Source organism: Ipomoea nil, unplaced genomic scaffold, assembly GCF_001879475.1.
Source record: "Ipomoea nil cultivar Tokyo-kokei standard unplaced genomic scaffold, Asagao_1.1 scaffold0688, whole genome shotgun sequence".
In the NCBI taxonomy this organism is placed as follows: Eukaryota; Viridiplantae; Streptophyta; class Magnoliopsida; order Solanales; family Convolvulaceae; genus Ipomoea; species Ipomoea nil.
In genome coordinates, this window is record NW_017617116.1 from 3,503,644 (window position 1) to 3,516,393 (window position 12,750).

Sequence of the window (12,750 nt, forward strand, 5' to 3'; positions counted from 1 at the left end):
GAGCCGAATTAGATATTATAGATTAGGAATCATATGTACCGTTTTGATTTCTTTTTGGCACTAAAACCCATAAAGTTTTTGTTTCAATTTCTAAAATATTCAAACTGGAATTAATAACTAAATTTTTAAAATATTGAAAGCAAATTTAAATTTTAAATTAAGTGCAAGCTCAAAGTTTTTTTTTTAACTTTAAATTTAAAAAATTTGAGCTTAAAATTATTTTAACATTAAAAACAAACTATTAAAAAATAGTGAACTTGAATAATTTTAAAAATAGAAATTAGGAAGTTATATATATATATATATATTAAAAAAAAATGTTTCAACAAACGGTTCAAGTTGAAACTAGAATTGAATCTTTCCTACAGGGTTCGAGTTTTGATTCTTTGGAACAGAGAATCGGTGACTGGCAATTCGGAATCAGTTCTATCTTTTCTCAAATGTTATCTACCGAATTAGTGAACTGGCGCGTATCGTGCGGATAAAATTAAGTATATCTTAGGTAAGGACAATGAAGATTTTCGAAATTGAATTGTAATCCTTAATAAAGATTTTGCAGTAAAAAAATGTTATTTTTTGGAATAGTTTATAGAGGTTTGGTCAATCCCAGAACACACGCCCGCCCGCGCCAACAACCACTGGCAGGCAGCCTGGCACCCACCTACTTTGCCTTCCTTCTTCCCCCTTTCATTTCTTCATTTCTCTCTATCCCAACACTCATCTCTCTCTATAAATATCTTCCCCTCACAACATGTTTTCTTTTTCTCCTCTCCCTCCATTCTCACAACCCCCCCATCTCTCTGTTCCTTTCCGGCGATCTCGCCGCATCTCCGGCCGCCATTGTTGCAGGCAAGTCTTCTCTTCTCTCCCTCTCTTTCCTGTGTTTGCTCACACCTGCTTTAGATCTCATTTAGCTCCTCATTTCTGGGCAGTAAGGTTCTTGAAAAGCCTTTCTTCTTGGATCTTTTTCTTCAGCTAGTTTACTTGTTTACCATTTTTTCCCCTCACTTTTTATTCAATGCAATTGGATCTTGAAGTATTTTTCATGTAATTGGCATTTCTGTGTTGAATATATCCATATGCAGCTTATTTTGAACTTCCAAGATTCAAAGGTGTAATCTTTTGTTAATATTTGATTTTCCTCAAGTTCTTTGGGCATATAAAGTCTGAGAATTGTAATCCTACCAAAATTATGAAAGATTTTATCTATATGGGATTGTTGTAACTATGGTAGTTAAGCTATTACTGGGTGTTATTTTTATGGTTAGTGTTAATCCTCTGAAATATATTTGGATTGGACAATAAAGATTGAAGCTTTCCTTTTTAACTGGATATCATCACTATGATTTTGTCAGTGATTCTTTCCCTGTTTCCTCATGGGAAACAATATATTCCTATTTGTTTTCCTCTCAATTTATTGAGTTGTGTCATTAGAGTTTGTATGCATTAACTACTTGAGAGTTGACTAATCCCACTATAAAACACATTAGTTAGATGAAGTCATATGAGATCTGGTGCAAATAGATAGCATTACCTTTGATTTACCCTAGCCGGCAAAAGACCATAAGGTAATCCAGCCTAGGTTGCCCATAACTAACTGGTTCAAACCAAGAATGTCAATAAGTTGCTCCCACCGGGAGTCAAACTTGAAACCTTGTGGTTACCCTAGGGTTTGCCCGCAATTTGCATTACCCTTATATAGTATGCTTGGATGCTTGACTAAAAATGTGTTGTATATTTGTACATACTTGTGTATACCCATATGTTTTTTGCCCTCGTTAATAATACAGAATATGGATTGTGTTTGAGTATCTCGTTTGACAAATATTGGTGCTGACAAACGCATATTATAAGTCTATCTGTGACTTGAGTTTGTATCGGTGTATAACATTTATATTATATGCAAAATTGGCCTAATAGGAGATTGTTTTGTTATATATCAGAGTAGCTGTGGGTGTTGAAGGAATTAGATGAATATGGACGGTCATGTTACTAGAGAGTTTGGACTGAAGAATGTCAGCTCCAATTGCTCCATCTCGGAGATGGACTATGATCTCTCGAAGCTTCTTGACAAGCCAAGGCTGAACATAGAGAGGCAGAGATCCTTTGATGAGAGGTCACTGAGTGAAATGTCCGTTGGCCTAGCCAGAGGTTTGGATAATTATGAAACCGCTTATTCGCCCAGCAGGTCTGGGTTGGATACCCCGGTTTCTTCCACCCGCAACTCTTTTGAACCCCATCCAATAGTTGCCGAGGCATGGGATGCTCTGCGCCAGTCTTTGGTTTATTTTAGAGGCCAACCAGTGGGTACAATCGCTGCAAATGAGCATGGTTCTGAAGAGGTCCTAAATTATGATCAGGTCAGTGCTGTTGAGCATATACCCATTAATGTGCAATCTAACTATCAGCTTAGGCTTTTAGTTGAGATGGAGCACATGCTTCAATTTGGTATCAGAGTCAGACCAAATGTCATGGTTTGAATCACCCACCGCACACGTGAGGGGGCGTGTTGAGCATATACCCATTAATGTGCAATGTGATTGTGTTGTGCAGGTTTTTGTTCGTGATTTTGTACCGAGTGCTCTGGCCTTCCTAATGAATGGTGAGCCCGATATTGTTAAGAATTTCCTGCTGAAGACGCTTCTGCTTCAAGGTTGGGAAAAGAAAGTGGATAGATTCAAGCTGGGCGAAGGGGTTATGCCGGCCAGTTTCAAAGTTCTTCACGATCCAGTTCGTAAGACGGATACAATCATTGCGGACTTTGGCGAGAGTGCAATTGGAAGAGTCGCTCCAGTGGACTCGGGATTTTGGTGGATAATTCTTCTGCGTGCATATACAAAATCTACTGGAGATACAACTCTCGCTGAAAGACCGGAGTGCCAAAAGGGAATGAGGCTTATTTTGAGTTTGTGTTTGTCAGAAGGGTTCGATACGTTTCCTACTTTGCTGTGTGCTGATGGATGCTCGATGATCGATAGAAGAATGGTAAATTCCCGTCTCTTATGGTTATGATTAATGATTAATACCTAGACACACAGACTTTAAAGTGTTCCTATTTTTGGATTTCAGGGAGTTTATGGTTATCCGATTGAAATTCAAGCGCTCTTTTTCATGGCACTGAGATGTGCTTTGGCAATGTTAAAGCCCGACACAGAAGGAAACGAATTTATCGAGAGAATAGCGAAACGTCTACATGCCTTGAGTTACCATATGAGGAGTTATTTCTGGCTCGACTTCCAGCAATTAAATGACATATACCGTTTTAAAACTGAAGAATATTCTCATACTGCAGTTAATAAGTTTAATGTCATTCCAGATTCAATCCCAGATTGGGTATTCGATTTGATGCCTACCCGGGGGGGTTACTTTGTTGGCAACGTTAGTCCCGCGAGAATGGATTTTAGATGGTTTGCGTTAGGTAACTGTGTTGCCATTTTATCATCTCTTGCCACTCCCGAGCAAGCCTCTGCGATTATGGATCTTATCGAAGCACGCTGGGAAGAGCTCGTAGGGGAAATGCCTCTAAAAATAACGTACCCAGCACTCGAGAATCATGAATGGAAAATCGTGACTGGCTGTGATCCCAAAAATACTAGATGGAGTTACCATAACGGAGGCTCTTGGCCAGGTTCTTCTATCTTCGCTTATATTTTTTTCGAACCATTACTTAATATTCTTTGTTCTGTAGTATAGTATACTCGTAACCACACTTCTATCAAATCTTGAGTACTATTGACTCTGTTACAAACTGATAGTTGGATTGCACATTAATGGTTATATGCTCAACAGTAGTATCTGTATTGCACATTAATGGTTATATGCTCAACAGTAGTATCTGTTCATACATACTTTCTCAACCTACTGAAGCACAAAGAGTCAATGCCCCCACACTGGGGTTCGACCACAAGGCCTCTCGACCTCTCATTTGAGAAGCCACAGCTATGCCACTCGACCACGAGGCCTTTGGCACAGTTCTATCGAATCTTATTCTCTCAGTTCTCGCTATTCCTAGTTCTAACATGATCCCGAGCATCATATTGGATTGTAGTCGAGTTCTAGTATAGTTCACTTTATGTTTTCTTATGCAATGTCTTCTCGGGGTACAAAACGTGCAGTTCTCTTGTGGCTGTTGACTGCTGCCTGCATCAAGACGGGGCGGCCACAAATTGCAAAACGAGCGATTGATCTAGCTGAGAGCCGGTTGCTGAAGGATGGGTGGCCAGAATACTACGATGGAAAGCTTGGAAGGTATATCGGGAAACAGGCTAGGAAGCAGCAGACATGGTCCATTGCTGGATACCTGGTGGCCAAGATGATGCTCGAGGATCCTTCGCACCTCGGGATGATATCTTTGGAAGAGGACAGGCAAATGAAGCCGATATTAAAGAGATCATCGTCATGGACGTGCTGATGGACCGAGGAAACCAAATACATAATTAGCAAAAAGGAACAGAGAAAGATGAAGATAAAGGTGACAGGGGATCTTGTTTTTACTTTCAAGAACAGTATTCGTGGGGCGATTTCTGTCCTTATGGAACAGGTTTTTGTTTTTTTTTTCTTTTTTAACATTATTATTGTTGACTAGCCCCTTGCTTGTCAAAAAGAACAAATCATGGTTGAAGTTGGTGGAAAATCAAATGCATTTTCACCACCTTGTTTGGACATGGACTAAGCAATGCTGTTTTCTAATGTTTTCATGCTTGGAATTCTGGGTTTCATCTTCTTCAATGTAATGCAATAATTTTCATTCATGTTATCACTTCATTTCTTACCAGCAAAACCATGGACTGTGCTCACAAGATTAGCTGCCAGAAACAAATGAGTAGTTATGTTTAAAATGTCAAGTAATTTATAATCTAACCATGAATTACTAAAAATCTAAGCTTATACTTTATGTTTATATATTATATATGTTCAACACGCCCCTCGTATGTGGGGACCGATTACTTTACATTGGACACCTTTGGCATGAGTTGGCTCGTTTTAACTAAAAGACTAAGTTGGTAATTGGACTATACATTTATGTTTATATATGAGTTAATTTCAATTTTGGTCCTAGATTTATAGGTGGCAATCCATTTAAGTCATTTTTTATTATAACACTTTTGAGTTTTGATCCTAATATTATTGTGACATGACCATTCTTGATCCTTTATCAACAAAACAATTTAAAAATAGTTAAATACAAGGACATTTCGATCTTTAATTATGAACTTTTTTCAAAAAATATAACAGTTCAACCTACTTTGTATTTAAATAAAATAAAATAAAATGTATTTATATTTAACAATATTTCAACAATTTTGTTGAAAGAAAACTAAAAATGGACATGCCACAATAATATTATGATTATATAAAGATGTTCTAATAAAAAAAAGACAAAGTAAACTGTCTATCTATAAATGTAGGACCAAAAATAAAATTACCTCTTTATATATTATATATTTATTGGCTATGGTAAAGAAATGATATTATTAAGGTAAACTGATTCAACAAGCTCCCTAACGCATGACACCTTTCACTCTTAGAATCGTTTGTGACAGAAAATATTATTGAAAAATCTGCAAGACAACTTTAAAACTATTTTCAATTGATCAAAGTAGAGCAGACCACAAGGGCATAGCAAAACAAACTGGAAGAAGTTAAATATTCAAAACACAATGTGTTTCATGAGCATGATCTGTGCACGAGGCAACCCAAGCAGGCAGGCCTGTTATTGCAAAATGCAAATAACGATAATGCAACATCTACGCTGAAGCGGTCTTCTTTTGCTGGAAGATGACAGCCCAAACTGGAACTCCAACACCAATGCTGAATGCAGATAGCACACCGAGTGTCATCTTCAGCTTCTGATGCTTCATCCTATCCAAGTTGTACATGTGCTTTGCATGCAAGTAGAATGGCTCGTCATGCCCATGAGCATGCCCTCCTCCCATTCTTTTCATGCCGGTGGAGTGGATTCCTCGGCTCACTGTCACAAAATATTATAGTTTTTGTTAGCACAATGAATAACAACAACCAGTAAGCATGCCAAATAAGTATTAAAATCACAGTTTGAATTCATTTGTTCACTTTCAGAGGAAAAAAAAAAGGGTCAGTTTCTAGAGGTTTACGTGAGCAGAGCAGCAATTGATAACTATAATGGCAGAAGGAATACTAGCATGTAATTATATTAGTACAACAACAGCCTCACCTATCATACAAAAAGGCATTAGATGTCAAAGAAAATGAGCTCAGGAAAGCCAAAAAGTAGCATTAACTGTGAGACTAAGCAAAGGTTGCAGCGGAATATAATCCATTTTTTTTTACATCTCATGGGGGATGGGGTGAAGAGATGTGAACCTAAATCTACTACCTAGAAAGGGGCACAGCTTACCGCCAAGCTGTATCCTAAATCCCAAAAGAAAAAGAAACTCAAAAGATATGTTGCATCATTGGTAATGCAATTACCGGACAATATATAAGACAAGAAATATAGCTAGGCTGCAAGCTTGTAATAACAGTTTCCAAACTACTTGTGAAACGCCGAAATATATCTATTAGCATCTGAATTCAGCCATACTAGTGTGGACAGTCATTGTACTGAAAGAAGGCTAATCAAAGATCAAACAGTCTTTGCAAGACTCAAGTTTCTTCCTGAGAAGTACTTAAGCATCACACACGTGGAGTATAGATATATCCACATATCTAATCTAAAAGAAAAGCATGAGGTGACAAGTAGCAGGTAGTGCAAGCAAACCACTAGAACAGTACAAAGACAATTTGCAAGTGTGAAGTTTGATGAGTGCAACATAAAAGCTCACAATGTCCGTTTATTAATGTTAACGAGCTGGCATGTACAGGATGCATAGTTAAAGGCAACCCATCAAGCCTCAGCAAAATGAGAATTTCAAATAACCCTAGCTTCCTGAATCCTGAGCAATATAAAATACCAGCATATCATATCTAATCACTTACTCAACCTTATAACCCTATCATTTCAGAAAGTCAATAACACTAAACTGATTTCCTTGCTAGCTTCGTTAAATGATAAAAATCCGTTCTTTGGAACTTTTCCAGTCCCTAAAATGACAGAGAAACTACAGACAACGCATATATTATATACTCCGCATATACATTTCCAAGCACGGGCCACTTAGAGTAGATCTACAAATCCATAGATTTCAAAGCAGAATTTTAACAATAGCGCAAAATTAATGAAATTTCCTGAGAAACCAGTGAATAAAAAAAAAACACGAATAAAATCAAGGAAACGATTAGAAACCCTAAGAATATAGTGAAAGAAGAGCGCTGACCAGACATGGGAAGCAGTGATTCGGTGGATGTGAGGAGCTTGGAAGCGCACGACCTAAGACCGTTGTTTAAAGCCATCTTCACAGACTCTTCTCTCCGTCCTGGCTATCCCTCTCGATCAATCTTCTTCTCTATTCAGTCCAAAAAGCAAATTAATGAAATTATGCAAGTGAGAATTAGGGTTATGATACCAGAAAATCAAAAATTACCAATTTTTTATTTTTTTGGTCTGCTTAGCTTTATTTAATTATATATATTCCACTTATTACCTAACGAATGAATTTGGGCCTAACATTATATGTTTGGATGACCCATTCAGTAAAGGCCGCAATTTATATCATGAACTAGGGTCCATTTAGCATTATAAACTCTAGATTGAAACGATGAGATACGAATTCATACTCATAAAGTATAGAATTTCATAACACAATATAAAAGATCACAATACAAGACACACATATTGTATATTTATTTATTTTTCAAATTTAATTTAAGTACATAATTTGTATTCATAGATGCAAAATTTCATAAATAAAGACACAAAATTTTATAACATAAAACACAATTACTAATTTGTTTCAAACTGTAAACCCTGATCCATAATATTTGTCCATATATACCTTCTTAACCTAATGAAGCACAAAGAATCTCCAACTAAACTAAAAGATATAACCTTGTTCTCTATCATAGTTTTTGTTTTCCAAAGCCATCTATGAATGCTTGAAAGTGGCCTAACACACCCATAGAATTACTTTATCAATTAGTTAAAAAGCATCAAACTAAGTAGGGATGTCAATTTAGCCCGAACCCGATGGGCCAACCCGATAAAAACCGAAACCGACAGGGTTATGGCCCGAACAGGCTAGCCCGATAAAACACATTAGCCCGACGAGCCCGAAACCGATTAGCCCGAGGCCCGATAGGGCTAGCCCGAAATTAAAAGGGCTAACCCGACAACCCGAACTATTGAAAACTATTCTTTATTATAGAAGTGATGTAAAACCTAACATACATGAAATAATTATTATAATTAAAAATAAATAAATAAATATATATATATATATATATATATATATATATATATATATATATATATATATGTATGTATAACTAAATGCTACTGTACAGTAAGCACAGTAAGCATTACACTACTGTACATTAAGCATTACTAATATATATATATATATATATATATAATTTAAATTAAAACTTAAGTTTTTAGTTTTTTAAAATTTAAAACAACATTAATTTAATATTTTGATTAAAAATTAATGAGGACGGGATTCTTCGTTCCTGTTAAATTTTCCGCGAGAATGTAGATAAGGACTATTTTTAATTTCTTAATTTCTCGTTGAGGACGGAGACGGGGAGTATACTTCCCGCCCCGCTTTGCCCCGACCCGTTATTATTCCGACTCTAAATATGAGTACTCACTTTTAGTTTCAATATTAGTTCAGATTGTTCAACCCGCCCGATTAGCCCGACAACCCGAAATTTAGGGTTAGGGCCAAACCGAACCCGAAAATAAAATATTAATTAACCGATTAGCCCGACAACCCGACAGGGTTAGCCCGAAACCGAGTGGGCTGGCCCGATTGACATCCCTAAAACTAAGTAAGAAACAAAACCACTACTTTTCATATAATACAAAAAGGTGGTCTTATAGCATCCACAAAGGAACATCGTTAACTCTACATTGTCAAAGGTTCAAGACTAAGCAATCAACTACAACTTTTTACAGGCAGACTGATTAATCAACAACCCAACCCAACCCCCTTCTCCTGGGTACTGGCAACTGGCAAGGATATCCCTCTAGTCTAGTGGGACATAAATGACATTGTTCGTCTAAAATCCAAAGATTTTAGGCCTGACTCTGAGAATTTGCCCTCAGGTACCCACAATCCCGGTCTGTCAGGCAGCAGCACCTCTGGTTGATTACCCTTCGTTGAATCTTCACCAGCTCCAGGAGCGTTAACTTCTTTCTTTTTCTTCACAAATTCGAAGAATTCAGCAACCTGGCGAGCGTACCTGCACATAATGCGATTTGTCAGCAACTAAGATTAACCAAGTTCTGAAACGTGCAACAAAAAGTCGAGGAAAGACAAATAGGGAACTATATGCATGAGCTGAGAAGGAAAAAACAAAGTGGTGAAAGAAATTGACGGATTCGTGAATGCATCTGCTGTAGAGAATTCTTGGAAATTGCCCATTTCAGATTATTTGAGTTCATTATATTAAGTTTATGATTAAGCATATCATGATAAGCAAGTAAGCATTATCATCCTTGGCCGTGCTCCAGATCAATCTGTTTGTTCGAGACACTCAGCAGGCAGGCGATGAAAAAAGCAGAAGAAACAAAGACACAAGAATACGAGAATAAATAATTGGAATACTCGTGTTCATGTCTTCAATAAATCTGATACTACTTATTTTTATAGCTAACTACTCCAGACTTCCCCACTGCGTTAAAGATCCCACATATGGAGTATAAAATAAATCCTGGTTTGGCAAAAAAATTATTCTTGTAATTGTTAATTACAGGTTCCAGTTCCTTTCTTTTCAATGGAGGGATTGAAGTTTATCCAGATTTAAAAAGAAGAAAAGAAAAACGCAAATAACAAGGCAGCAATTTATTTTAGGAAAATATAGGAAGAGATGACATACTGTCTCTTTGCTTCAATATCTTTATTGAAGTCAATGTTGGGCTCACAATCAAGGACCAAAGCAGGAACCTGTTCATAATCAAACAGAACAAAGTGTGTAAGTAATACATAGTACCTCATTTGAGTCATTTCCAAGAAATGAAACAATAGTAATTGGCAATACCTTTTGAATACTTGGATGCATATGATTACCCTCCAAATAAAAAACTCGATCCCTAATCTCTGAAGGTAAGGAATTGTCAAAGCTCTGTGGCAGTTGACTGACTGATAAAATCCCATGATTTCCACTTTCGAATGGGAAAAGCCAGTTCTCATGCTTTTCATGCAAGTCTCGCAAATACTCGAGGGAGACTCCACCTTCCTCAGCTCTCTTTCGCAGCATCATTCTCTTGTGGCAAGTATCAGGGCTTGCTCTCAGGTAGATAAAACCATCAGGGATAAGCCCAGGCAAAGTTGAGACAACAGGGTCAAACCATGAGTCATAGATGCTGATCTCCATCTCATTCATCCAGTTTGCTTCATGAACAGCCCTTACAAAGACCTTTATCAAGTAAAAAACCGGACATAACACATTAGACATTAGTACATTACATCCTTGCCAGGGTTGTCTTTTTTTAAGTCGTGTGACAAGCAACCAAGAATCATAACTTTTTTTTTTTTTTTGGAATGCTACTGACTCTATTACATTGTAGTATTTGTTCAAACATACTTTCTCAACCTAATAAAGCACACAGAGACAATAACGCCTCAACTGAGGCTCGATCTAATGACCTCCCACATGGGAGAGGTCACTACATGCCATCTGAGCACAAGGTGCTTGGAATCATAATGTAAAATGAGTCAAAACAAACATTCCTTACATAAAGCTATGAAAGGTGTTATACATACCATCCTGTCACTGAAAACACTCCTCTCCATCAACCTGAGAGGCTTGATACCACTAGATGATTCTCTCTCCTGCATTAATCTTGTAACAAAGACATAGTTTTGAAACGTATAGGCATATCTTTGTGGCTCGGCATAGAATGCATCCAATATGTTAAAGTGATCGGGCCCAACATCCTGCCACTTGTCAATAGGTTCGGGAACTATCTCAACAAGGTCTTGTAGCTCAAGTGTTTCATTAGCTATTCTCTGCAGAAAAGTTGTTTTGCCAACACTTATATTCCCCTCAACACAGAACGTAATTCGTTTCTTTTGTGTGGCCTTTACACCAGAATCAATGTCCTCCTTTAACTCTTCATCCACACTTTTCTTAATGAATGTTGTAATGCTCTCGGCATGGTTTTTGTGGATGATACCGACTGAACTCTGCAAAAACTCAACCATCTTTCCACTGGACGAACCATAGAACTGCATAGCAGCTACATAGTCATTAGTACTTAAGAACAAAACCATGTTCTTGAACACAACAGCATAAGATTTACTTAAAATTGACAAAACATTCATAACTTACTTGTTTCTGAAGAACAGTATATCACTTAGCCATTCCCACAATCCAACATTTTCAAGCACAAGTATACAATTAATTTATTGTGATTTTGAAGAGCACATATGACTATACCTTATCCCTGTATAGCTGCTTAAGCTGGGCAACACCTTCAAAGCCCTTCTCCACGAGCTTCTTGAAATTCCTTGGCCCGACACCGGGTATTGTCAGCAAATCTGGACTCCCAGGTTGTATTGTGCCGGCGCCGGCGCCGGAGCTCCCACTCCTCTGCCTCCGCTGAGACCTCATCATTTTCCCGCTCTCATCACCAGTCACGTGACTCGCGTCCTCGTGCTTCAAGCTATTCAACCCCTCAGCTTCACCTTCCGGCGCCGCTACAACGCTCTCCGAATCCCCCGCCGCAACCGTAGCGAACCACGCGGCGTGGGCCCCCCGCGCATTCTCCTGCTTGAGAACGACCCACGCCCTCACGGGGGCCCTGCTCTCGAGAGAACACCGGCAGATACGGCAACTCCCGCGCAGGGAAGTGACGGTTTTGGCTACTGCTTTGGAGCCGGCGCCGGAGAATGTATTTCCGGCGGCGGAGTAAGGAAGGGGAGAGTGGCGCAGACGGTGGAGAGTGGCCGTGGAAGGCATTGGCGCAGTAGCGGGTCTGGGTTTAGGGGAAAAGGGCGTTTGGCGGTTCTTGTAAAACCCTAGAGAGAGAAAGTCGTGGGGGAAAGAGAGAGGGAGAGAGCTAACGGATAAGGCTGCCGGGGGACCAAGTGGATTTCTGCTTATCAGCTTCTGCATCCCTTTGGCGCATCTCACAGTCACTGCAGGAAGGGAGTTCTTGAGGGAGTGAATACGTACGTAATAATAGCTATATATGAAGTGTTTGTGTATATATATGTAGAGAGAGAAAGCTGTAAAAAATGGCTGGTTTTGTGTATGGTGGATTGGTGGGAAGTCGAGAATTTGAGAACTCAAACAGCTTCGCGGAGAAGAAGATTCGGCGGGTTATTAGCCAATATTAGGGTTTAAGGGAAAAAAAGGGGCTTAAAAGTTTACAATTTTGAATTCTATTTTTTTTATTATTATATTCAATTCTCTTGTTTTTTTTTTTTGTTTTTTGTTTTAATGAATAAACCTATTAAAATCCTACACTTTAAAAAAAATAATAAAAAATGAATAAACTATTATAGTGATTTTGTCACGTTTATCCTAAATTTTAAAATTAATCACCTATAATCATTCGATTTTCAAATTTTTACTATCCGCGATCAAAATTTACCACTCATGGACCTTCAACTTTCAAAATTTAACCAGTTATGGTCCTCATGGAAGGACAATGAGTGGTTAAAA

At 38.1% G+C, this 12,750-nt stretch overlaps 3 protein-coding genes across 4 annotated transcripts; 1 reads left to right on the top strand and 2 right to left on the bottom strand.

Annotated features, from left to right (window-relative positions):
* The first annotated feature begins 693 nt into the window (after window positions 1-693).
* Window positions 694-4,756, top strand: LOC109175788 (probable alkaline/neutral invertase D). Of its 2 annotated transcripts, none has more exons than XM_019325142.1 (5): window positions 694-849; window positions 1,944-2,360; window positions 2,554-2,985; window positions 3,070-3,628; window positions 4,116-4,756. In XM_019325142.1, the coding sequence occupies exons 2-5, from the start codon at window positions 1,971-1,973 to the stop codon at window positions 4,409-4,411; spliced, it is 1,677 nt and encodes a 558-aa protein (XP_019180687.1). In that variant the 5' UTR covers window positions 694-849; window positions 1,944-1,970; the 3' UTR covers window positions 4,412-4,756. The 2 variants fall into 2 exon arrangements, with proteins under 2 accessions (XP_019180687.1, XP_019180688.1); XM_019325143.1 differs by having other exon boundaries at window positions 1,949-2,360.
* A 720-nt stretch (window positions 4,757-5,476) lies between these two features.
* On the bottom strand, window positions 5,477-7,498 carry LOC109175791. Its single transcript, XM_019325147.1, has 2 exons — window positions 7,296-7,498; window positions 5,477-5,971 (listed from the first exon to the last, which is right to left on the bottom strand). Exons 1-2 carry the CDS (start codon window positions 7,369-7,371, stop codon window positions 5,748-5,750), a joined length of 300 nt encoding a protein of 99 aa, XP_019180692.1. The 5' UTR covers window positions 7,372-7,498; the 3' UTR covers window positions 5,477-5,747.
* A 1,403-nt stretch (window positions 7,499-8,901) lies between these two features.
* Window positions 8,902-12,421, bottom strand: LOC109175787. Its single transcript, XM_019325141.1, has 5 exons — window positions 11,521-12,421; window positions 10,845-11,309; window positions 10,120-10,497; window positions 9,958-10,025; window positions 8,902-9,321 (listed from the first exon to the last, which is right to left on the bottom strand). The coding sequence occupies exons 1-5, from the start codon at window positions 12,196-12,198 to the stop codon at window positions 9,111-9,113; spliced, it is 1,800 nt and encodes a 599-aa protein (XP_019180686.1). The 5' UTR covers window positions 12,199-12,421; the 3' UTR covers window positions 8,902-9,110.
* Between the last annotated feature and the right edge of the window lie 329 nt (window positions 12,422-12,750).